Below are 26,682 nucleotides of genomic sequence, written 5' to 3'. Positions count from 1 at the left end.
TCCAAGTGCATGCCCCTATTTTTTTTGCTTATTTATTTACCGCTTCTGTATCCTCTTTCTCCACTAGAACTGCATCCCAAGGCCTGAGTCCCTGCATATCACCATCCCATGCCATTTTAAGTTATATTCGTTAAGCATTATAGGACTTACTTTATCTCTTGTCCTTTATTCACACAAAAGGCTGGTATGAAGCCTTAAAGAGAAGGCCTATGTTCAGAATATGCATATGCAAAGCTGCACCCAGCTTATCTCCATAGGCTTGCTAAGTTTGTCACCAAATTTACCACGAATTTTTAAAATAAATAAAATGAATGCGAAAGCACAAAAAGAAAAGCAATCAAGAAGGGTAGAAGGTGAATCTAACTGACCGGACTAAGAGGCCGCCAGAACGCAGCTCGGCCGGGCCCCGCCCCTCCGTGGCCTGCCCCGCCTTTTCCTCAACAGGCCCCGCCCCTCCAATTTCAGTCGGGTTCCGCCCCTTCCCCCACCAGGTCCTGTCCCTGTCCCGGCCTAAGAGGCCCCGCCTCTTTCCCCTCTCTGGCCGGCCCCTTCCCTCCCCGATAGTCCCCGCCCACCCCGCCAAGGCTCCGCCCCTCCCCGGAGGGCCCCGCCCCTCGGGCCGCGGCATTCCCGCAGGAAGGCTCCCGCCGTCTGCGTGGGCCTGGGCGCGGCGCGGGCCGGGCGTACGCAGAGCGCGCCGGCGCGGTTGCCGTGGCAGCGCCGGCGGAGAGGACGGCGACCGGCTGGCTGAGGCGGCGGCTGGGCCACCGAGAGCCTGCGGCCGGCCGGAGGCGGCGCCGGGCAGGCCTGAGCGGCGGCGCGCGGCGCCCGGCCCGCGGGGATGCGGGACCGGCTGCCGGACTTGACGGCGGTGAGCGGCGGGCGGGCGAGCGGGCGGATAGCGGTTCGGGCCGGGAGCGCTGGGGGCGCGGGCGTGGGCCGGGGCCTGGCGGGAGGGGCTCGCGGGCCGGGCGGGGGCGCGGGGGCGGGCGGGAAGAGGAGGCCAGGTCGGGGGGCGCCGGCCCGTCGGGGCGGTGGCGCAGGGCTCCCCCAGCCCGCAGCGCCCCTCGTGGGTCGCCGTCCCCCAGTCTCCCGGACGCCCCGACGGTCCAGAGGCGGGCACTGTTCTGCCCTCGCTTCCGCGCGGCGGGGAAACAGCTTTTGAAAGGGCGTCTCAGGGCAGCGGCCGGACTGGACCTCGAACCCCTTTTCTGAGCTGGGCTCTGCTGCTTCTCCAGCTTGATTCCTTCCCTGGAGTCACTCCATCCTGTCGCCTGGTTTGAATCCTTGCACCGCACTCATCACGACCAGAAATTACTTGCTGAATTATGGTCCGTCCCACCCTAGTGGGTGTCAGCTCCTGGGGAGCAGGACTTGTACCCTCGCCCCCTGTCTCGTCCCTGGGGTCTAAGACGGGACCCCGCGCAGTGGGAGTGAACGCACCTGACGCGCCTCCGTGGGGTGGGGGATGCCTTGCAGGGCTGGATGCTGGGAGGGAGCGGCGAGGCAGGTACGGAGCGGCGCCTTTTGTTTCCCCTGTAAATGGTTTGCTTTGTGCTTGCTTACTGCCAGTAAGCCCAGCTAGTGGAGCGTGTAGGTGCTCAGTGAGTAGCGACAGCAAATTACCGACTATTTTAGTAAGAGGGCAGTGTTTTGTCCCCTTAGGCGTTGGACTCGGGTTTGATGCGTTCCACAGACAATGCTGTGAATGAGATGGAGACGCTGAAGCTGTAGCGGATGTTCATAGAGTGTGGGAGCGTTGAAAAATTTTAGGCCAACAGAATTCATTCTTTTTCTTTAAAAGTATTCAGTACAAGTACTAATTGTGCTGAACGTTTGCATTTTGTTTCCCAGCGCACAGAATCCCTGGCAGCCTCAGACCTGCGCTAGGCCCACTGCCCTAAGGCATCCATTGAATGTCATGAATTAACTTCTCTTCTTTGCTTCTAGAATGGATCTAGCTGTGCCCCAGGCTTAGGAAGGAGAGAGAATAGTCATATTATTATCTGCGTTCTGTCAGCCAGATGAGGAGTCTTAGTTCAGAAAGGCAGTGAATTATTCATTCTTAAGATTGTGGAAATTATGCTTTTACAGTCATCCCCAGAAAGTTTCTTCATAGTGATTTTTCTTTCCTTCCCTTTTTGTTAACGGTCAGGTACTTTGACCTCTGCACTTTGCAGGTCAGCACCGTGTGAAACAGCAAGTTACTGTTCTGTTATCTCACTCAAGGGAGTATCTTTCCTTGTTAGAATTAGAATCTCAAATATTTGTTAAATGAAGAAATGACGAATGTATCACGAGAGAATAGCCAAATTTATGAATGTTGGGGAATAGTAGAAAAGATCTGTCAGTGGAATATGTGAGCAGCTTTTCTTGGCTTGATTAGCAAAAAATAAAGAAGACAGTTAATTTATCACTCTTCAGTGTATGTGTATTTCAGCTCTTATGGCAACAGTGTTGATAAGAACATGTTTTGATCTAGAATTTTAGAGCAAGAAGTGACCTTTTCTGGTCCAATTATTATCTTGCTGTAGATGAAGACTAAGCAGCTGTAGAGCAAGTTAGCAGAAGTTTCTACGTCTGGAGTTGTTGAATCTTGGGCAGAGAATTTTTAAACCTATCAGAACTTCAGTTTTACTGTTTATAAAGTGGGGATAATAACATCTTTCTTGTCTACTCTCATGGAAGAAGCTGTGAAACATAAAATTATCTGTTACGTGTGCCACTCTGGGAGAAGATGGGAGAGAGAAAATGGTCTGTAATTACAAGTGCTCTTAATATTTATTAGTTTTTAAAAATGTTTTCAGGAAGTTATAAAAAGGAACCTTCTCCCTGGCATAAAATATTAAGTTAAAATTGAATTTGACATACTTAAAGTTTAATAACTTTTAAGATTTAAAAACTTGTCTGAAAATTATCAGATATAAAAGTTAATTTTTTTTTCAGGAAATGTGTCCTTTCCAGGTAGTTCTTGGAGAAGTTGACTGTCCTTTCACAACCATGTTTCTAAATGGCTGGTGTTTTTTCCTAGGTAAAGTTTAATATTTAATTTTGGTACTTAAAATGCCTGTGATGTCCACATTGACAAACATTTGTGATGCCTTCTAAAGATTCCTTTATTAGCTGCTAAGGATTCCTCCTGAGAAAAAGATTCCCACTGATAACTACTCAGAAAGCACTTAAAAGTTAGTTCGTCCAGTACAGTTTGTCAAATATAGAGTTAGCTGCTTCTAAGCAGTGATTCTCTTTTTGAGCAGCCAGTTCATCTGGGTGCAGAAAGTTTAAGAGAGTTGTCCAAGATTTCCTAAACTCTAAATCCAGAAAGATGTTTCTGGTTTACAGGAAAATAAAAGGACTACCCATTCAACAGGCACTTGAGTGCCAGTTCTCTACGAGGTAATGTGCTAGGTGCAGGGGACACAGAAATGAACTGGGTGTGTGCGGTGGGTGTGCACAGCCCGGGGAAGGAAGAGTGGAGAAGCAGAAGGAAATACTATTTAGGAAATAAGTCAATCAGGACGGAATTGCTGTCCTGTAAGATAATGGCCCCAAATATATGTTGATTACCTTTAAGAAAAGTTTGCAAATGTAAATGACTATATTTATTATAGTTAAAAATAGAAAAATTGCAAATTTCAACTGTGGGAATTTGCAGGGTAATAAACATAAACACAGTAGCTATGTGGTATTCATTAGTAGATGTATGAGAAAATTACCTTTTTAAAAACATTTTATTGAAGTATAGTTGATTTACAATGTTGTGTTTAATTTCTGCTGTACAGCAAAGTGACTCAGTTATACATATACATATTCTTTTTCATATTCTTTTCCATTATGGTTTATCACAGGATGTTGAATATAGTTCCCTGTGCTGTACAGTAGGACCTTGTTGTTTATTGAGAAAATTACTGTTTTTAATACCTGGGTTCATGGTGATGAATTGCAAGTATTTATTTATTTATTTATTTATTTATTTATTTATTTGGCTGCGTTGGGTTCGCGCGGGCTTTCTCTAGTTGTGGCGAGCGGGGGCTACTCTTCGTTGCGGTGCGTGGGCTTCTCATTGCGGTGGCTTCTCTTGTTGCGGAGCACGGGCTCTAGGTGCGTGGGCTTCAGTAGTCGTGGCACATGGGCTCAGTAGTTGTGGCACACAGGCTTAGTTGCTCCGCGGCATGTGGGATCTTCCCAGACCAGGGATTGAACCCATGTCCCCTGCATTGGCAGGCAGATTCTTAACCACTGCACCACCAGGGAAGTCGCACAAGTATAATTTTTTAAGCGGCAGGAAAAACTGCCCCGATATTTTTAAGGTTCTTTTTTGGCAGCTCAGATTGCACGCAGAGTGCAGATTGTTACGTAGTAAAGTTTCAGGTTCCAATTTATAAAATAAAAACTTTTTTTCTGAGTACTTCACTGAAACTTAAAATACTGAGAATTTCATAATACATGTATAATTTAATATATGAATATATCTATCATTTTGAATATGTTTATGGTTTAGAATTTCATAATTTACTAAATCCTGTATCATCATACAGACAGTTCCCACAGTTGGAATCTATATAGTTTCTCCAGGAACTATAATAAATATCCGTTTGTATACAAAATAAAAGAGCAAAGCCTGTACATTTCCACAGGTTAGTTACTTCTTGTTTTTAACTTCAAGTCTGTTCATTGTGAATGTAAGGAATAGAGAAGCTAAGTGATAACCAGCACCCTCGCTCCCGCAGATCGCCTCGGTCCAGTCTCTGCTGTTCCCACGCGCCCTTCCGCTCCGGCCCTTGCACACGCCGCGCCATGTGTGCGTCTCTCTCCCCCTTTCTCTGCCGGCCCCACCCCTTCTTTTGGCCTCAGTTCAGGCATCACCGCCAGGAAGTCTTCCCGCCCTCCTTCCCTCTTGTGTCCCCAGAGATCTTCCTGTCTCTGCGCATCTGAACACACACGAGGTCCTGTTTTCTTCCTGCGCCCTCCCCCAGACTCTGCACCGTTTCCAGGGCAGATGTGTGCTGTCAGGTTTGCTCTGAAGCCTCAGGATTCTGCACAGAGCACCTGCTAGGTGTGTATTGAGTCGTGTGTTTACTTTTGAAAATGCCCAGGGTTAGGAAGATGCAGATGACAGTGGACTCTGTCGTCTTCACGGCTCTTTGGGTTGCAAGGGACAGAAACCCCTTAGCTAAAACAGAAAAGGGATGATTAAAGTGTAGAATGCGGCCTCAGACTCAGGGCGGGCTGTGCCGTGAGACCTCACGAGGGGATGGAACCAGGGCCAGCGAGTGACCAAGACCGCCTCTGTCCTTGACCTTCGTCTGCCGAGCTGCTTCTCACTGTGTGTGTCTGTGTCTTTGTTTCCCGGCTTCTCTGTCCTTCTGTGTGTGCTCTCTCCGCTCCGCCCCCATCTCGGTCTCGTCTCTCTGCTCTTCATTCATTCCTTCAGCTGACCTCTGCTGAGCGGCTGCTACGTGCCAGGCACTGTGTCAGGCGTGAGTTATGACAAGACCCTCGAAGTCCTTGCTCCCCTGAAACGTGTCATGAGGGAGGGGACAAGAAACAGCCAAGTCAATGAGCAATAAAATGCCTCTCGCGGTAACTGCTGGGGAGGAAATGAAACGGGGAGTGGGTGTGGGCGTGGCTGTTTTGGGCTGGGCCATCAGGGGTCTCTGATCGGGGGAGGTCTCTGAGCTGAGATCTGAATGAGGAGGAGCCAGCCGGGCACAGGTCTGGGAGGTGGGCGCGGGGCAGAAGGCACGGCCAGCCGCAGGGCTCTGCTGTGGGCGCAGGTTGGTGTGGAGCACAGGAAGGTGATGAGTTTGATCGTCAGTGGTGAGCGGAAAATGAGAGATGAGGAGAAATCTTTAAACATGCCTTCGAGAGGAGAAAAGCAGAAGCATCTGTGCAATACAGTGTTATTTATGTAAAGTGTAAGTGCCCGCAGTATTTACATAATATTAATAATGGAGACGAATATGAAGTAAAAATATAAAACATGAAACAGTGTAATATTCTACCTAGGGCATGAAACTACGACTGATGACATAAATATATGGGAAAGAAATGTTACTGACATTCGACAGCCTAATTACCAACTGGCCAACAGTCAGCTTTTACCTGTTTTTAATTACAAGTATTCGTTTTTTACTGAAGTAATGTAATTTTGAAATTAATGTATTGTAGCAGTAAAGCTACTACAACCATTGTACATATTTCAGGATAATTATTTCCTCACAATTATCATTTGCGTGGAAGGCCCTAGTGTACGTGTATTTGGAGAACAACCTGGAGAAAGAGATCCAGTGTTCTATCCAACTTTGGATTCTACTAATTTGTGATAATTCAGCTTCTGAATTTTCTAAACGGCATTCCAGTGACAAATGATTCATCTCTGTTAAATAGTCTCTCAACATGGAAGCTACTTGATGTCTCTTCCTCAGAACAGTTTTTACAGAGAGAATTGTATTTTAATATAATGCTGCTTTTAAGGAGAATTGTTTTAAAATTTAACAGAAACGGAATGTTGATATTTGGATGTTTCTCTTGCACCTTGACACTTTGGAAATCAAGTTGGAGAGTACTCCCACTGCTTGTAGTAAATGCTTTGCCACAAGTCGTTTTGTTATATACAGTAAGTACACTGTTGTAAACAGCAGCTATTTATTGTACAGGGATCACACCTTCTCAGCTAGAAAGGTTGAACGTGGGCTTCACTGAAGATGGGGCGATTGTGCAGCAGCTTAAACAGCATTGTTTTTTTCTTTTTTCTTCTTTTTTTTTGGCCACGTTGTGCAGCATGTGGGATTTTAGTTCCTTGACCAGGAATCGAACCCGGGCCCCCTGCAGTGGAAGCACGGAAGCCTGGAACCACTGGACCGCCAGGGGAGTCCCTAAATAGCATTGTTTTGGTAGTCATTTCTTTGTTTCTTTTTTCATGAATGGAAAAGCTAAGACAGTATTACTGGGTCTATTTCCTAATGTCAGGTAATTCTGAGAATTCCAGATAGAACTAAGAAATATACGTAAAGGTTTAAAAATGAGAAGGAAAAAAGAAGACATTAGAGGAAACAGATTCCAAGTCATTGGCTCCCTCTTGGTCTGAAGGTACAGAAACGAATGATTTACCAGGAAGCGAATGACTGAATAAAGGTCACGCATGACATGTGGGCTTCAGCGGCAAGGAAGAATTGAATTTCTTTGGTAACTGTTTGTTCACCGCCTCCTGCACGGAGTGTGGTCCCTGTGTGATGTGATAGTAAAATGACTGACTTCCCGTAGGGAGAGTGTCATGTTGGAAACCATCTCTCCTGAGCCTGGAAATGAATAAGTGTCTCTCCCGGAGCAGGTGAAGTGGCGGGCTTAGGCTCGCGACCGTGTCACACACACAACAGGCATCTTCGTGTGGGCTTCGCCTCGAGGTGGTCTAGTGCCGCGGGGGTCAGGGGTGGGGCTGGGGGCGTGCAGGTGAAGCAAGACAGGTGTGGATTGACCGTCGTTGAACCCCTGCGATGGACCCATCGAGGGCCCAGTATGTCATTCCTTCCACTTTTGTACGTGTTTGTCATTTTCCACGGCAGAAAGCGAAACAGGCCGAACGCCGAGGCCTCTGAGAACCGCGAGTGGCTGTCGGGGGGTGAGATGTGCGCCCGCGGCCCCGGGGAATCCCAGCCCTGCTAGGCCACGTTCACGTTCACTCTCTCCCCTCCCCCCTCCCCCGAGCTGCTTTGGTTGAATCTGCAGGGAGTTGGCTACTTACAGTTCAGTCCCTTGAGCCCTACGAGCGCCCCAGCTGAGAAGCGACCGGGTGGGGCGCGGGGAGGGCGGTGACGTGCGGGGCCACTGGAGGAGCGCGTGGAGTCCAAGGCCCGGGCGAGGCCGCCCCGCCCCGGAGGACAGCTGGGAGGCCGGCTTTGCCTGGAGGACCCTCGCGAAGCCCTTTCTTCCGGGAGGAGGGCGGGGGGCGGGTCGGGGGGGCGGGGTTGAGAGCAAGGGCGTGGGCTGGCGTCAGAGGGGCAGGGCGGCCTCGGCTCTGAGCGTCCAGGGCGGCCCTCCCCTCGAGCCTCGAGCCTCGGCCCCTCCTGGCAGGGGGCGGGTCGTGAAGGGACGGGAGCGGGTGTGGGAGGTAAGTTAAGTCGCCTGGTGACTGTGAGCCGGAGGCGAGGGCAGCTCTTGCCGTTGGGGTGTGAGCGCAGTGTGGGTTCTGTGAGGTCGAACCCACCTGGTGCCCAAAGAGGCTGGGTGCTCAGCCGTCCGGGGGGTGCTGTGTGCGTGAAGCGGGGATGCTCGCAGGCCTCGGGCAGCGCTGGAGGACCGGTGAGACGGCGCGCACCCCGAGCCCTCCTGCCGCCCCGTGCCCTGGCGCGCGGTACCCAGTAGCAGCCGTCTTTCACTTCCGGTGCCCTGGGAGCCCGGAGAAGAGCACTGCGGAGTTGGCGGGCGCGTCTGCACATGACTTTCTGTCGCTTGTGAGCCAATTGCCGATCTGCCTTTAAGTGCTTTTTTGCTTGGAGTTAACAGAAACGATTTTAAGAGCATGTTGAGGTATGCACGCCCTGGGAAAATAGCGCCCTTCCGAAACCCACAGCCCCGCCTCTGGGGGCAGGGACGGGATGGGTGTCGTCCCCGCCTCGTCGCCGGTTAGAACCCCGATCTGCGACTCCCGGTAGGTACAGGGTTCTTTCCTCCGGACAGTGCTGTTCACAGGCTGCAGAGTTAAGAGGAGTGTCTCGGTTAAGTCCGCTTGATTGGAGAAAGGGTGGCGTGAGCGCGCTTCAGCCCTTACTGGTGCGTGCGCGTCCTTGGGCTCTCGTGCCGCGGGCCCGCAGACTGGGGCCTGACCCAGGGAGACGTGCCCTCCCGGTTCTGGAGGCCAGAAGCCAGGGTGTCGCGGGGCCGCACCCTCCCCGAACCTGCGCCAGAGCCCTGCCTTGCCTCTCTCACCTTCCCGTGCGGGCGGCGGTCCTCGGCGGTCCTCGGGGGTCCTCGGCTTGTAGGTGCATCGCTGTCATCACGGGCCGCCTCCCCTGTGCGTCTCTGTCTCTTCTCACAAGGACACGAGTCACGTTGGGTTAAGGGCCCACGCTGCTCCAGCGTGACCTCATCTTGACTGACGGCATCTTCACTGACCCTTTTTCCAAATACGGGTCCCAGGCTGAGGTCCTGGGGGTTTGCAACATCTGTGTTTAGGGGGACACGGTTGAACCCATAGTGCTCGTCCTGTTAGCGGAGCTCACATGAGACGTTCGCAGTGGCAGCGCTGCCCGGCTGCAGGCATCTTTCCCCGCAGCTGGCGCCTGTGAGAGCAGGGTCCCTCAGCTCTGAGGGGCGCCGGGGGACTCTGGCCCGCAGCTGAGGGAGCTTCTGCCGGAGTCCTGCGTAGGTGGGTCTCTGCTTTTCCCTCCGAGACCGCCCCACGGCTGTCCCAGCTCTGGTGCCGCCTGGTGATAACACGTTCTTCACGGTCCTCTCGTAAAAGCCCCTGGTGTGCGGGAGCTCGCGCCTCCCTTAGAGGAACTCGCCTCTTCTCCCTTGCCCTCCTGGATTGTCTCGTCGAGGAGGCCCTGGGGTAAGGCAGGTGCCGAAGCCTTCCCTGGGGTGGTGAGAGATTATTGTTGATTTTTAGGCCAAATCGACTTGCCTTAGCGAGGGCCCTGGATGGTGCAGAGAGAGGCTGCCTTGTGCTTTCTTGACACATTTATTAAATTTTTTAGCTGTTTTCCTAGCTAAATTTAGTGGAGTTTTGTTTCCACGTTATTCCTGGGTTGTAGATCAGTAGAGCCACACTTCAGACTTTCCGTGGTTAAAGACTCTGATTTCGCGAGGGTTGAGAGAATCCCTGAAATCCGTGGCCGCCTCGGCTCTCGCAGGGTTTGAGCTGAGCTGACCCACCCTGCGTGTCCTGGGGAGACAGTCCCTAACAGTTCCCTCCTCTGTATTGTGGCAGGTGTCTTTCCTTTTTCCTCCCGAGTCCCCAGCTCTCGCTGGTGGATGCTGTGTCACACGTCCTTGACAAACGCTGTGTGATTCAGGTACCAGGTCCTGGGTTCTGACCTTGTCTCCTGTCCCCCGTGGCTGTAGACGGAGGTCGCTTTCTTCCCAGGAGAGACTGTCCACCGTTAGGTTCTTCTGCCTCCCTCGAGGGTTGGGGAGCCTGGCCCGGCAGCATCGCCTGAAACTCGCTAGAATGTGACGATGTTCCGGACGTTCTAGGACGTTCTAGGACAGTCACGAGTGCATGAGCTGCCTGGCCCTGGCCCCGCTGAGTCAGAGACCCAGCCCTCTAGGCGGAGCTGATGCCCCTCAGGTTGGAGACCCACTGGTCTAGAATAACATCTCCTCATTCTTTATTCCTCAGCGTTATTTTAAACTGATGGTACCTGTTTGTGTCTACGTGAAAAAATTTAAAACCAGAACTTTACGTTTTACATTTTTCCATTTTAGTGTAGGAAAAATGATGATGGAGACCCAACTGTTGTTGCTGAAAAGGACCCTCTTATGGATGATTTGTAAAGTACGGTGTTATCCTGGGTCTTCCCAGCGGTCAGTTGCTTTCTTCCTCCGTGTTACTTACTCAGGTCTTCGCTACTGAGTCTTTCCTTAGAAAAGTGTTCCTTGATTATGAGTGTGGCCGTGACTGGGAGTTACTCACGTAGGGAAAAATGATAAGCGCCAGCTAACATATGTGCAAGTTGCTTGAAAATTATTACATAGTCTTGAAAAGTGAACTGGTGGTATCAGTATTTTTAATCTTTATAGAGAGTGTGCAGTGTAAGCAGTTTCCCTTGTTGAGGAGAAACCTGGCCTGTGTTAAATGGACGTACTCGGCATGGGTGATTCTCCGTCGCTCAGTTCTGAGAGATCTAGCCATCGTTTCCCCAGGACGTGGCTGCTTCTCGGGGCCTGCAGCCGGTCTGCCCGCCTTGACCGTGGCCTGGTGCGGCTCTGGCGCGCTTCGGAGTCGTTACACTTTGGTGCTCTTAGTGAGTTGGGATCTTGTAGGTACCGAACTGCTCTTGTCTTTCAGTTCACTGTTTGTGTCTACGTGAAAATTTTTAAAACCAGGATTTTACATATTATATTTTTCCATTTTAGTGTAGAAAAAATGATGATGGAGACCCGACTGTTGTTGTTGAAAAGGACCATTTTATGGATGATTTCTTCCATCAGGTAAGAGCCGTTTAATGAAACCCAGACGGACTTTTCTTTAAACATAGTTAAACTAATGTATTTGTGCACTTGTCATATTTGAAATAATACCCAAACTAATATTTTAAAAAGTTGGTGTTTGAATTGCAAAAGTTCTCTAGACTTTGTAGTGCTAGGAAAACATTCTTCCTGGTGATGGACTTGCTCTGGGGGGTGAGAATGGTGATCGTGGGTGTGGAGGGCACATGCGGAGACTGATGCCCGCAGGCCGGGGTGCTGGCCCGGCGAGGAAGGCCCCGGGGAGATGCTGCTGCACACATGGCCAGTGGTGTTCTCCAGACTCCGGGCGGTGTTCTCCAGACTCTGGGCGGTTTGGTCCCGGGGAGGGGAAGGCCTGGGGGCGGTGCTACCCCTCAGCTGGAGGTCAGGTGTGCACGGTACACACAGCGAGGCTTCCCTTGCTCTCCTCCTGCAGAATGGCCGTGAGTCCCACATATCAAAGAGCTCATGTTGTGTATTTCCTAAAATCTTTGATTGAATTTTAAATTCCTCTCCTGAGAAGTTTTCCACCTTTCAGAATACCGGTCTCTAGGTCATATGGGCTTCTCTCCTGAGAGGTCTTATCCGTAATCAAAGATACGATTGTGGCAGCTCTGCTCTGCTGTTGCCTCGGCCTTTCTCTGGGCTGTCCACGTGCGGGCCGCGCCCTTGGATCTGACCTCACACCTGTCCGTTCCCTCGGGCTTCCCTGCAAGGCCTTTCCCTCTCCCTCTTAGCCCCCCAGGGCTGTTTCTAGGCTGGCATCATGTTTAAATTGTTAACCCTAAGTCATAGCTGATCAAATTTTGCATAATTTAAAATTTGTGAAATTGAGTCAGAGAACAAATATTTTGACTTTGTTACATATGAAGAAAAGAAACGAGTTCAGTGTAATTTTTTAATGATGAAAACTTCATTTGCAGGACTTGTTTTGATTATGGTGAATCTAGTCTACAAGTTGCAGTTAACTCAAATCTGTTGACAGTCTAAACCGGTCTATCAATACGTGGATTTGAAAATATGTAATATGTTAATAAAAAATATCTTAGAAGTTATCTAAGATAACTTTAGAAGTTATCTTAGAAGTTATCAGTTTTCCAGATCCAGTCAGAATTTATTGAATACCTAGTGTAAGAACCTATTCATTGGGTTTCAAGCATTTATGTTAGTTCTTAATCTTATCTAATGGAAAAAACATGAAATTAAATCGTTAGCTACAAGAACTTACTTTAAGGTACAAAAGAGTTAAGATGGTGGATTTCCGGATTTCACTTTGGAAATGAGACTCTTTTTACTGTCTTTAGCTTACCTACCCACTTTGTAAAATCATTACTTCTCTGATTTTACCCCCTTTACCTAGATGCTTAATTCTTCCATACCAGTTCTCCGGAAAAACATATTTCTTATTTTAAGAATCTCCCAGCATTAAATGTTGTTGTTGTATTTTATAGAAGAATTATATAAATCACGCAGAGTCATTAAGCTGTAGTAACTTAGCTTTGACCCTTTTCTTGGTTTCTTATTTAGACCTCCCAGTGTTTCTTCATGTAAATGTTAACATCTGCAAGTTAATCTCTGCTTATTTTGACCTCTTTCTTGCATCGTTACTAACATGTGTACGTGTTGTTCTGCACCTTGTGGGTATTATTTTTTTCGGTGTGTTTTTAACTTGGTAATATATCCTGGAGATGTTTTCATATCTTTTTTTAGAGTTCCGTAATGTAACCTAACAAGTCCCCTGTTGATGGGCTTTAGGGTTTTCCTCATCTTTTAAATAGAGAAGTTGTGCTTAGTTTCCTAGGGCCGCACAAACTGAGTGGCTTAAAACAGCACAGATTTACTGTCTTCATCTATGGAAGCCGGAAGTCCAGGCTGGTCCCACGGGGATGAAGCCACACTGCCAGCAGGACCTCACGCCCCAGAGGCTCCGGGCAGAGCCCGCTGCCCTGCCTTCCCCACCTTTCGAGCTGCACCGCTGGCGCACCTCCGCCTGCCAGGCCGTCAGCAGACCATTGTGCTTCACTAGTGTCGCGTGGCCGCCTTCTGTCGCCCCATCTCTATCCGCTTCCCTCTTACAAGTACACTTGGGGTCATACTGAGGGCCCACTGGGGGATCCGGGATCGTATCTCCCCATCTCAAGACCCTTTGTTTCAGTCACATCTGCAGTTTCCTTTGCCATATAAGGTAACCATCCAAGGTCCCAGGGACTAGGACCTGGACATTTTGGGGGACAGTATTCAGCCTGCCACACTTGTTATGACTCCATCTGGACAGATCTTGCTAATGGATACGTTACATTTTGAAACAAATAGTGAATAATTTAGACTATCAGAGGCAAAAAATAATGACTAGGAAGGCTTGGTCTTATCAGCTGTCAGTACCTCCCCACGTGAGAATATGATGGTTGGCCTCTTCTACAGGGTGAGCTCCCTTCTTGACTGCACGGAGACCTGGCGTTGGTGGTAGATGCTTCTAGCTGCCATCATCTCTGGTAATACTGGGTCTCGATTGTAAAACTTCTTACAACCAACAAGGTTTTCCTGGTGGCTGATATTGCCTTAGCCATAAACGTAGATATTTTAATATGACACATTTCCCTTTATTTTTCAAATTAAACGAATGGGAAAAGGTGGTTGTTTCTTTATGTGGTAATTATTCACTTATTTTCCTCTTTTATCCTTCTCTTTTTAGGTAATGGAAAGTGGTAGCAAATGTGAATTTGCCGCAGTGGTGATGACTTTCTCTCTCTCTCCTAGGTTGAGGAGATCAGAAACAGTATAGCTAAAATAGCTCAGTATGTTGAAGAAGTAAAGAAAAACCACAGCATCATTCTTTCTGCACCAAACCCAGAAGGAAGTAAGTTGTTGGTTTTAAAAAGAAGTGGGTCGGTCCGTCTCTCTGTGTGCCTGTCCCTCTTGCTGTCCGTAGCACAGGCCTTAGCCTGGAAACACGTGAGCTTGAGCTGGGAGCTTGTAAAAAGTGCCGGAGGCCGGTGGGCCACCCCTCGGGATTCTCATGCCTCTGGTCTGGATGAGCCAAGGCATCGGTGTGGCTTTCTACAGCTTCTGCGGGATCTGGTGTTCAGCCGGGGTGAGGACCACTGATGTGTGGTATCCACGAGAATGCATGGATGTGGTCTTGCAGAACTTTGGGGTCGCGTCAGTGGCTGGGCCTTAGATCCGTATTATGTCCGCAGTTAAACAGGAGTGATAGCATTTTGTGTTTACCTGAAAGTTAATAAGCGGTTGATTTGGAAAACGATACTTGTTAGAGCAGGTTTAAAGATGAAGAACAGACTAAAGCGATTTGAAGTCTTCAGCAAAGGCTTTTGTATGGAGTGTGCTATTCGTAGTGTCTGTTGAGGGCAGCATGCGAGCAAGTGATTTAACCTTAACTGAACATCAGGGCGTTGTTAGTTATAAGGAAGTGTTTCCTTGATCTGCAGTGACAGATTTTGAAAACTTGAAAGGTAGGATGGATCTGGATAAGCTAGAGACTGCAGATTGGAATCCATACATCATTTGGGGGGATAATTGATATCTTCACAATACTGAGTCTTTTAATCCATGAAAGTGGTCCGTCCCTGTACTTACATCTTCTGTAATTGCTCTCAGTGATGTTCTGTAGGGTTCTCTGTAGAGGTCTCACACACCTTTCATGGTAGGTGAGGCTTTTGATTTTAATGCGAACAGTATCTGCTGTAAATTTTGTTTTCTACTTGTTTCCATATATGGAAATACAGTGGGTTTTGTATGCTGACCTTGTATCCCGTTATCTTGCCTAATTACTTAATTAATTTTACTAACTTGTTTGTGGATTCTGTTAGGTTTTTTCTGTACCCAGTCATGACACCTGTGAATAATCACAGTTGTCCCTCAGTTCTTAAGCTTTTTATTTTCAGTTGACTTATTTCACTGACTTTCCATACAGCATTGACTAGAAGTGGTGATGGGAACATGTTTATTCTCAATCTCGGAGGAAAGTTGAAAGCAACTTTGTTAGGTTATTTGGTGTGGCCTTACATTGAAAAAATAACTTGGTATTAAATTGAAAAAACTCATTTTGAAGATTTTGCATGTCTTATAAAATAATGCTCTGGGCGTCTGTAGATGCCCTGTCTTACGATTTAGAAGGATGTTTCCCAAAGGGTGTTCCTGGAGCATGCATCTCAATAGCTAGTATATGAAACAAGACTTCTGCGGCCAAATGCATTCGGAGTCCTCTTCACACCACATCCCCACTTGGAAGGTTACAGAGTAATAAAGGCTCTGAGAAGCCCTGCAATGAAGAAACCTTTGCTTAGTGGAGTGTTTCACAAATGTATTTGCTCACAGAACTTTTTGTGTAACACCTGTTAACATCTTGCTTAATTCTTGGGGAAGTTGAATTTGAATACCTATTACTGTTATTTTTTTCTTTGGAGAAGTTTACCTCCAAAAAACTTTTGCTGCCAAGTAACAGCGGCTACAACAATGTTGGAGTGAAGTTAGGGCTCTTAATGCTTCGCAGTAGTCCCTTCGGGCTCTGAATAAGACTGTTGCTTCCCGTCTGTGTTTCACAGCAGGGTGTGAACCAGAACGTAAGAAGCGATGTCTCGCTGCTCCCTGAGTTGGTCTCTGTAAAGAGCAACGTGGTTACTCCTGCCCCGCGATGCCGGGCCCTAGGAAGTGCCCAGGGTGGGGCGGGGGGCAGTGGGCTGCTGTCCCCCCAGCCCTTTGTCCTGGCGGGTGCGGAGGGGCAAGGTGGAGCTCCAGCTCCTCGGTGCCCTCCCTGCCCGGGCTCCTGGGTGGGCCCGCAGAAGGGGTTCCAGAGCACAGTGGCCACCGGGTGGCGCCACCCCGCGGCCGGGCCCTGGCCCCTTGGCTTCTGCTCCAGATGCAGGGCTGGCTGGCCGGCCAGGTCGTTCCATTAACCTCAGTGACAAGATCCCAGAGACGGATTTGCCTGAGAAGCTAACAGAGGGCCCCTTTCCTCTCACTTTTCTTTATTGACTTTACATTTCTGTACTTTCTTTTTTTAAGAGGGCCACTGAAAATGTGTAAGTTTCAGGCCCTCCAAAACATGGACCCACCTGGTGGGAGCCTGAAATGTGTGTTATTCAACTTTCTGGATCTTGCTGGTGATAGTGTCACGGCTGGCATCACCATCAGAGAATGGAGGGGATTTTACTCATCAGTAACATGTAGTTCCTTTGAATCAGGAGTCAGAGCCCCTCTTTTCATCCCATGTTTCAGGTATGGGCGTCCTAAGGAGTCACAACCTGTTGCTAACGTTTTATCTGCCCTTCTTTTCCATCTGCATCGTCACTCCCCTGGGCTGGCCTCTCTCGTCTCTGAGCTACGACGGTTACATCCGGTTGCCTCCCGTCTCTAAATCCTCTCCTTCTGTGCGTTTTGTGCTTTTCTGCTGGAGTACACGTTTCAGACTCGCTAGAGAACTGTGTGGTCACCACTTAGTGTAGAAAGCCTCTTCTCAGGTGAGCGGTGGGTTCAAACCCCAGTTCCACCGTGAATTCACTGTTTACCTGGGACAGATCGCGCAACGTTCCGTGTAAATGCCGACTGCTACTGTCGTCAGTGTGTTTCCCCCTCATCACCTTGTTTCCATCCCATCCTTCCTCCTGTTTCCGCGTGAGAGGTGTGTGTCTCCTTTTTAAGGGCAACTGTGGTATGTGGCCTTGAGCCGCCTCTCGCTGTACTTCCGCCCGGGCTCCTGGACTGGAAGGCCGCCCGTCTGCCCGTCCAAGCGCGCCTGCCCGCAGCCCTGCCTCGCCCCGCGGCGGCTGTTCCTTCCCGAGAGGGGTCTCGCGGGCCTCCCCTCACCCCGCTGCGCTGCAGGTCCTGCCGGCAGCCTCAGCCCTGGTCCTTGTCCTCCCGCCTTAGCGTCCAACCCTGCTGACCGGCTCCCCCCACCCGCCCCCATCCTCTTCATCTTTTAAAGTTAACCTGTTTTACGTTATCAGAGTTAATTACGTGCTTTATCGTGGGTATTTTGGAAGAAAGCAGAAAGGAAGAAAAAAAAAAACAACGCTCATAACCTGTCCCGTGGTGATCAACACCGTTAACGTTTCGGTAAATACTTTTCTAGCAAAAAATATGTATAAAACATACACTTTTAAAGAAGTGTACGGGACTTTGCTGGCGTACAGTGGTTAGAACTTTGCCTTCCAATGTCGTGGGTACGGGTGCGATCCCTGGTCAGGGAGCTAGGATCCCACATGCCTCGCAGCTGAAAAACCAAAACACATAAAAAGAAGCAAAATTGTAGCAAATTGAGTAAAGACTTTAAAAATGGTCCCCATCAAAAGAAAAAAAAAATTTTTAAGGAAGTGTAGAGTTTGGAGTGCCCGGGCCTGTTGTCTTACAGCGTGCCTCTTTTGCTGACAAACAGAGCATTCCAGGACCCTTTTCTTAACGGTTGCCTGGTGGTCCTCGTCGGCCGCTTCTGTGGGAGCAGAATGGCCTGGGGCCGGATGGCAGCGTGCCTTTCACTGTTTACAGGTAGCTTGCTCCCAGTGTGCGATGGGTATTGCAGGGACCTCGCACTGTTGTAGTGTCATATATGGTTCTTAACTTAGACTTGCCGCTGTGCGGAGCAGCAGGGACCAGGCTGAACACTGGACAGGTGGAGGCCTGTTCATGCCTTGCGAGGCCGGTGCTCCCCGCGGGTGTGTCTGGGAGCCGAGGATGTTGGGGGTTGGAGAGGGTGGGCAGTTAGTGCAGAGTCTCGAGCGCCCTGAGACTGAGCCGGCTCTGCCGTCCCCGCTGCTGTCCTGAACCAGTGCCCGAGAAGCACCGGGCGGGGCCACAGGCTCACCCAGCGTCCGGGTTTCACCGTTACAGACCACTCTGCCCCGGGCATCCTCGCCTACCTGTGTGTCCTTGAGTACGTGTCAGCTCACCTCTCGGGCCAGCATTCCTGGGAACGTCGTGCTATGTCAAGGGACTCGTCCCATTAAATGTTCTTTTCACATTTTTAGTTTGAAAGTTTTCTAATTTATGGGGAAGTTGCAGTTACGGTACAGTGAAAACTCACGTTCCCTTCACCGAGATTCACCAGTTGTTAACATTTCGCCACGTTTGATTTCTTTCTCTTTGTGTATGTGTGTGTATGTGTATGCATATGTGTGCGTGTGTACACACACACATTGCACATGTATATATACACACGCATACATACACACACATGTTATTTTTGCTGACTCATTTTAGAGTGAGTTGCAGGCCTTGTGACCATCCACCCCTAAGTACGCCAGTGTTTATCTCCTGAGGAGGAGATTCTCTTGTAATTATCTAATTCAGAACATTTGATATTGATAAAAACGCTGTCTAATCCACAGTCCATATTCTCAGTCAAAAATCATCATGTTGATATCCTTTATAGCTGTTTTCCCCTCTTTCCAGGGTCCGATCCAGACACCTAGGCAGATAAAGCCTAGACACAAATGCCTTTATTTTTATTTATTTATTTGTTTATGTATTTATTGATTTGCCTGCGCCGGGTCTTAGTTGCGGCACGCAGGATCTCCGTTGCTCTGTGTGGGATCTTTTAATTGCAGCATGTGGGATCTAGTTCCCTGACCAGGGCTCCAACCTGGGCCCCCTGCATTGGGAGTCTTAACCACTGCACCACCAGGGAAGTCCCACAGACGCCTTTAGAATCGTCCTGTCTCGGTGGTGAATTGAACCTTTTCCCGCAGGAGGGGCCCCTCTCGCCTCTTGCGATGCCGTGTGCCGTCCTGTGCCCTCGCCTGACGCCGACAGAGCTCGACCGGACTCCTTGACTAGGGTGTGTGTGCTATATATTTCCCCATCATTTTTCTTTTCATCTTTCTATGTCCCTGTATGTTAGATGTTTCTCTCATCTCTCTTGTAAATGAAATATAGTTGGGTTTTGTCTTTCTGTCCCCTTTGATCATTTTTTTGGTCTGTAATTAGCTCTTGTAGTCTGTTTCCTGAAATTATTGATATATTGAGGCTAACATTCATGATCGTATTTGCTTTTTATTTTTCTTGCCTGTGCTATGTTACCTTTTCTCTCTTTTCCTGCTGTCTTTTGGATTCGTTTTTAAGAATTTTACTCTCCCCCATTACCTTGCTTCTATATTCTGTTTACTATTGTTTTAGTAGTTGTCCTGTAGATCACGGTATGCATTCTTGACTTGTTGAAATCTAATATAAATCTATATTTTTACTACTTACAAGTAATAGGAGGACCTTAGGAACCTTTAACCTTGTCCTTTCTTATCGCTGTTATCATCATATATGTACTAGATAAAAATAATACATATTTATATATATATATTTTTAAATTAGTTAATTAATTTTTAAAATTTTGGCTGCGTTGGGTCTTCGCTGCTGCGCGCAGGCTTTCTCTAGTTGTGGCGAGTGGGGGCTACTCTTCATTGCGCTGCGCGGGCTTCTCATTGCAGTGGTTTCTCTTGCTGCAGAGCACGGGCTTCAGAACATAGGCTCAGTAGTTGTGGCATGTGAGCTCAGTAGTTGTGGCTCACGGGCTCTAGAGCGCAGGCTCAGTAGTTGTGGCGCAGGGGCTTAGTTGCTCCGTGGCATGTGGGATCTTCCCGGACCAGCGCTTGAACCCGTGTCCCCTGCATTGGCAGGCGAACTCTTAACCACTGCGCCACCAGGGAAGTCCATATGTTTTCTATTATTTTATACAATTAATATAGATTTGGATCTACCCATACTATACCAGTGCTACTCATTTTTCTGTATCTTAAAACTTTCATCTGAGATAATTTTTTTTCTTTTTAGAAACTACTGTTCTTTCTTTTAGTAGGGGTATGCTATTGTCTGAAATTATCCTTGCTTTATTTCATTCTTCAAGGATATTTTCAGTGAGTATAGGAGTCCAGTTAGCAAGTTGTTTTCTTTCACCACTTTGAAGATTTTGAAGATAAATTTTCAATGTCTTTTTTTTTTTTTGTCAGCTGTCTAATTGTAGCTTTTAAGATATTTGATTTTTAGTCTTTTGGGTTTATCAATTTGACTTCCATGTTTCCAAATGTAGTTTTCTTTTTATTTACCCTGTTTCTTATAAGGCTTCTTGAATCTTCGGGTTGACGTTTTCTGGCAGTTTTGGAAAAATCTTGGCTGTTTTCTCTTCATAAATAACCTTTGCTCCATTTTCTGTCATTTTTGTTTTGAGACTTGAATTATATGTGTTTTAGACCTGTTCACTGTGTCCTTTACACCTCTTGCCCTCTGTTCTCTATTCTCCATTATTCTGTCTTGCTATATTTTATTTTGAAATATTTCCAATTTGTCTCCTGACCTCTCTTAAGCTATTACCTTTCAGATCAGGGAATCTCTCTTCACCCATGGAGTTATTTTTGGGTAAAATAGTTTTCAGTCCTAGAATTTCATTGGGCTCCTTTATCTCATGTCCTGTTTCCTGATAAAATTCTCACTCTTGTGTTTGACCTCTTTGCACATAATTATTTTAATGTCTGTGTCTGATAACTCCGTTAAGACAGCTCTGTCATTTTTCTTGGGTGTTATTTTGTCTTTGTTTTCCTGGTTATTTTTGATTGAGAACTGGGCTTGGTATATGAAGGCTTGTGGCCATGAGTCCTAGGATAGTATTTTTTTTTGAATTTTTGAATTTTATTTTATTGATGTTTTTGTACAGCAAGTTCTTATTAGTTATCCATTTTATACATATTAGTGTATACATGTCAATCCCAATCTCCCAATCTCCCAATTCATGCCCACCCCGCCCCACCCCACCATCCCTTTCCCCCCTTGGTGTCCATATGTTTGTTCTCTGCATCTGTGTCTCTATTTCTGCCCTGCAAACTGGTTCATCTGTACTATTTTTCTAGGTTCCACATGTATGCGTTAATATACGGTATTTGTTTTTCTCTTTCTGACTTACTTCACTCTGTATGACAGTCCCTAGATCCATCCACATCTCTACAAATGACCCAGTTTCGTTCATTTTTATGGCTAATATTCCATTGTATATATGTACCATATCTTCGTTATCCATTCGTCTATTGATGGGCATTTAGGTTGCTTCCATGACCTGGCTATTGTAAATAGTGCTGCAATGAACATTGGGGTGCATGTGTCTTTTTGAATTACGGTTTTCTCTGGGTATATGCCCAGTAGTGGGATTGCTGGGTCATATGGTTATTCTGTTTTTAGTTTTTTAAGGAACCTCCATAGTGTTCTCCATAGTGGCTGTATCAATTTACATTCCCACCAACAGTGCAAGAGGTTTCCCTTTTCTCCACACCCTCTCCAGCATTTGTTGTTTGTAGATTTTCTGACGATTCCCATTCTAACTGGTGTGAGGTGACACCTCATTGTAGTTTTGATTTGCATTTCTCTAGTAATTAGTGATGTTGAGCAGCTTTTCATGTGCTTCTTGGCCATCTGTATGTCTTCTTTGGAGAAATGTCTGTTTAGGTCTTCTGCTCATTTTTTGATTGGGTTGTTTGTTTTTTTAATATTGAGCTGCATGAGCTGTTTATATATTTTGGAGATTAATCCTTTGTCCGTTGATTCGTTTGCAAATATTTTCTCCCATTCTGAGGGTCATCTTTTCGTCTTGTTTGTAGTTTCCTTTGCAAAAGATTTTACGTTTCATTAGGTCCCATTTGTTTATTTTTGTTTTTATTTCCATTACTCTAGGAGACGGATCAAAAAAGATCTTGCTGTGATTTATGCCAAAGAGTGTTCTTCCTATGTTTTCCTCTAAGAGTTTTATAGTGTCCAGTCTTACATTTAGGTCTCTAATCCATTTGGAGTTTATATTTGTGTATGGTGTTAGGGAGTGTTCTAATTTCATTCTTTTACATGTAGCTGTCCAGTTTTCCCAGCACCACTTATTGAAGAGACTGTCTTTTCTCCATTGTATATACTTGCCTCCTTTGTCATAGATTAGTTGACCATAGGTGCGTGGGTTTATCTCTGGGCTTTCTATCCTGTTCCATTGATCTATATTTCTGTTTTTGTGCCAGTACCATATTGTCTTGATTACTGTAGCTTTGTAGTACAGTCTGAAGTCAGGGAGTCTGATTCCTCCAGCTCTTTTTTTTTCCTTCAAGATTGCTTTGGCTATTGGGGGTCTTTTTTGTCTCCATACAAATTTTAAGATATTTTGTTCTAGTTCTGTAAAAAAAATGCCATTGGTAATTTGATAGGGATTGCACTGAATCGGTAGATTGCTTTGGTTAGTATAGTCATTTTCACAATATTGATTCTTCCAATCCAAGAACATGGTATATCGCTCCATCTGTTTGTATCATCTTTAATTTCTTTCATCAATGTCTTATAGTTTTCTTCATACAGGTCTTTTGTCTCCCTAGGTAGGTTTATTCCTAGGTATTTGATTCTTTTTGTTGCAATGGTAAATGGGAGTGTTTCCTTAATTTCTCTTTCAGATTTTTCATCATTAGTGCATAGGAATGCAGGAGAGTTCTGTGCATTAATTTTGTATCCTGCAACTTTACCAAATTCATTGCTTAGCTCCAGTAGTTTTCTGGTGGCATCTTTAGGTTTCTCTATGTACAGTATCATGTCATCTGCAGACAGTGACAGTTTTACTTCTTCTTTGCCAATTTGTATTCCTTTTATTTCTTTTTCTTCTCTGATTGCCACGGCTAGGACTTCCAAAACTATGTTGAAGAATACTGGTGAGAGTGGACATCCTTGTCTTGTTCCTGATCTTAGAGGAAATGCTTTCAGTTTTTCACCATTGAGAATGATGTTTGCTGTGGGTTTGTTGTATATGGCCTTTATTATGTTGAGGTAAGTTCCCTGTATGCCTACTTTCTAGAGAGTTTTTATCATAAATGGGTGTTGAATTGTGTCAAAAGCTTTTTCTGCATCTATTGAGATGATCATGTGGTTTTTATTCTTCAATTTGTTAATATGGTGTATCATATTGATTGATTTGCATATATTGAAGAATCCTTACGTCCCTGGGATAAAACTCACTTGATCATGGTATATGATCCTTTTAAGGTGTTGTTGGATTCTGTTTGCTAGTATTTTGTTGAGGATTTTTGCATCTATATTCATCAGTGATATCGGTCTGTAAGTTTCCTTTTTTTGTAGTATCTTTATCTGGTTTTGGTATCAGGGTGATGGTGGCCTCGTAGAATGAGTTTGGGAGTGTTCCTTCCTCTGCAATTTTTTGTAGGAGTTTGAGAAGGATGAGTGTTAGCTCTTCTCTAAATGTTTGATAGAATTCACCCGTGAAGCTCTCTGGTCCTGAACTTTTGTTTGTTTGAAGATTTTTAATCACAGTTTCAATTACATTACTTGCGATTGGTCTGTTCATATTTTCTATTTCTTCCTGGTTCAGTCTTGGAAGGTTATACCTTTCTAAGAATTTGTCCACCTCTTCCAGGTTGTCCATTTTATTGGCATAGAGTTGCTTCTAGTAGTCTCTTAGGATGCTTTGTATTTCTGTGGTGTCTATTGTAACTTCTCCTTGTTCATTTCTAATTTTGTTGATTTGAGTCCTCTCCCTCTTTTTCTTGAGGAGTCTGGCTAAAGGTCTATCAATTCTGTTTATCTTCTCAGAGAACCAGCTTTTAGTTTTATTGATCTTTGCTATTGTTTTCTTTGTTTCTATTTCATTTATTTCTGCTCTGACCTTTTTGATTTCTTTCCTTCTGCTAATTTTGGGGTTTTTTTTTTTTTGTTCTTCTTTCTCTAGTTCCTTTAGGTGTAAGGTTAGATTGTTTATCTGAGATTTTTCTTGTTTCCTGAGGTAGGCTCGTATTGCTGTAAACGTCCCTCTTAGAACTGCTTTTGCTGCATCCCATAGGTTTTGGATCATTGTGTTTTTGTTGTCATTTGTCTCAAGGTATTTTTTGATTTCCTCCTTGATTTTTTCAGTGATCTCTTGGTTATTCAGTAACGTATTGTTTAGCCTCCATGTGTTTGTGTTTCTTACGTTTTTTTCCCTGTAATTGATTTCTAATCTCATAGCATTGTGGTCAGAAAAGATGCTTGATATGATTTCAATTTTCAATTTACTGAGGCTTGATTTGTGACCCAAGATGTGATCTATCCTGAAGAATCTTCCGTGTGCACTTGAGAAGAAAGTGTAATCTGCTGATTTTGGATGGAATGTCCCATAAACATCAATTAAATCTATCTGGTCTATTGTGTCATCTAAAGCTTGTGTTTCCCCATTAATTTTCTGTCTGGATGATCTGTCCATTGGTGTAAATGAGGTGCTAAAGTCCCCCATTATTATTGTGTCACTGTCGATTTCCTCTTTTATAGCTGTTAGCAGTTACCTTATGTATTGAGGTGCTCCTATGTTGGGTGCATATATATTTATAATTGTTACATCTTCTCCTTGGATTGATCCCTTGATCATTATGTAGTGTCCTTCCTTGTCTCTTGTAACATTCTTTATTTTAAAGTCCACTTTATCTGATATGAGCATTGGTACTCCAGTTTTCTTTTGATTTCCATTTGCATGGAATATCTTTTTCCACACCCTCACTTTCAGTCTGTATGTATCCCTAGGTCTGAAGCGGGTGTCTTGTAGACAGCATATATATGGGTCTTGTTTTTGTATCCATTCAGCGAGCCTGTGTCTTTCGGTTGGAGCATTTAATCCATTCACGTTTAAGGTAATTATCGATATGTATGTTCCTATTACCATTTTCTTAATTGTCTTGGGTTTGTTTTTGTAGGTCCTTTTCTTCTCTTGTGTTTCCCACTTAGAGAAGTTCCTTTAGCATTTGTTGTAGAGCTGGTTTGATGGTGCTGAATTCACTTAGCCTTTTCCTGTCTGTAAAGGTTTTGATTTCTCCGTCGAATCTGAATGAGATCCTTGCTGGGTAGAGTAATCTTGGTTGTACAATCTTCCCTTTCATCACTTTAGATATATCATGCCACTCCCTTCTGGCTTGTAGAGTTTCTTCTGAGAAATCAGCTGTTAACCTTATGGGAGTTCCCTTGTATGTTATTTGTCGTTTTTCCCTTGTTGCTTTCAATAATTTTTCTTTGTCTTTGATTTTTGTAAATTTGATTACTATGTGTCTTGGCATCTTTCTCCTTGGGTTTTTCCTGCCTGGGACTCTCTGTGCTTCCTGGACTTGGGTGGCTATTTGCTTTCCCATGTTAGGGAAGTTTCGAGTATAATCTCGTCACATATTTTCTGGGGTCCTCTCTCTCTCTCTTCTCCTCCTGGGACCCCTATAATGTGAATGTTGTTGCGTTTAATGTTGTCCCAGAGGTCTCTTAGGCTGTCTTCATTTCTTTTCATTCTTTTTTCTTTATTCTGTTCTGCGGCAGTGAATTCCACCATTCTGTCTTCCAGGTCACTTATCCGTTCTTCTGCCTCAGTTATTCTGCTATTGATTCCTTCTAGTGTATTTTTCATTTCAGTTATTGTATTGTTCATCTCTGTCTGTTTGTTCTTTAATTCTTCTAGGTCTTTGTTAAACATTTCTTGCATCTTCTCGATCTTTGCCTCCATTCTTTTTCCGAGGTCCTGGATCATCTTCATTATCATTATTCTGAATTCTTTCTCTGGAAGGTTACCTATCTCCACCTCATTTAGTTGTTTTTCTGGGGTTTTATCTTGTTCCTTCGTCTGGTACATAGCCCTCTGCCTCTTCATCTTGTCTGTCTTTCTGTAAATGTGGTTTTTGTTCCACAGGCTGTAGGATTGTAGTTCTTCTTGCTGCTGCTGTCTGCCCTCTGGTGGGTGAGGCTATCTAAGAGGCTTGTGCAAATTTCCTGATGGGAGGGACTGGTGGTGGGTAGAGCTGGGTGTTGCTCTCGATAGTATTTTCTTTTGTAAGAGATGATTTTTAAACATTTCTGGTGGTTGGCCGTGGGTACCAGCTTTCTGGACCTGCCTCCCCTTTCTCCAGGGTGTGGTCTTCAACTTCAGCTCAGCTTTTTCTCAGCTTCTCAAGGCCTCGGCTGCCTCTGGGTTCAAGCAGCTCCAATCGCTGGGCTCATTTCTCTGGGTTTCCTTCTTTTGAATCTTCTTTCCTGCCTTTATAGGTTTATGACGTCCAGCTCTTCTGATTGTTCTCAGCAGGAGGACTGATAGGAATGACCTAGTCCACTGGAAGAGGAAGTTCCCAATATTGCCCTTCTTTTCAGTGATTTGAAATCCTGCCTTTTTTAAATATAACCTCATGGCCAGCTTCTGTAGCTTGAAGGGTTAAGTGTGGTAACGCCTCTTGTATTTCTCTGATTAATGCTTGAGCCCCTGCGCACCTGTGTTAGCAGGAAGGTCCAGTAATTCCGTCCTGAGTGACCCCCAACCCTGGGGCTTTCTTATCCAGAGAGGTGAGCCCTGCTTTGGAATGTCCCCCTGCACTCTCAGTCCTCAGTTGTGTGTCTGCGGCTGGTCAGCGTCCCCAGCTGTCCCCTGACTCTGGTGCATCGTGTCCTCAGCTGGGTAGACCCCGCACAGACCCTCCTGCTCCATGTGCACTTCCCCTTGGACCCCTTCCCCGACCCTCCTTCCCCACACGCGGTGGCGGGGCCTCTAGG

General features: G+C 46.1%; 1 protein-coding gene across 3 annotated transcripts in view; it reads left to right on the top strand.

The window, feature by feature from the left end:
- The first annotated feature begins 623 nt into the window (after positions 1-623).
- Positions 624-26,682, top strand: part of STX2 (syntaxin 2) — a 40,948-nt gene continuing 14,889 nt past the window's right edge. Inside the window, exons 1-3 of one of the 3 annotated variants that reach the window (XM_057526792.1) lie at positions 624-871; positions 11,080-11,154; positions 13,930-14,029. In XM_057526792.1, the coding sequence (XP_057382775.1) occupies positions 842-871; positions 11,080-11,154; positions 13,930-14,029 (205 nt within the window). In that variant the 5' untranslated portion in view covers positions 624-841. The remainder of the gene's footprint in view (positions 872-11,079; positions 11,155-13,929; positions 14,030-26,682) is intronic. The other 2 variants (XM_057526793.1, XM_057526794.1) reach the window with 2 other exon arrangements.

This window comes from Balaenoptera acutorostrata, chromosome 13, assembly GCF_949987535.1.
Source record: "Balaenoptera acutorostrata chromosome 13, mBalAcu1.1, whole genome shotgun sequence".
Taxonomy (NCBI): Eukaryota; Metazoa; Chordata; class Mammalia; order Artiodactyla; family Balaenopteridae; genus Balaenoptera; species Balaenoptera acutorostrata.
Note: the sequence above shows the minus strand (reverse complement) of the source record. Positions and strands in the feature narration are given on the sequence as shown.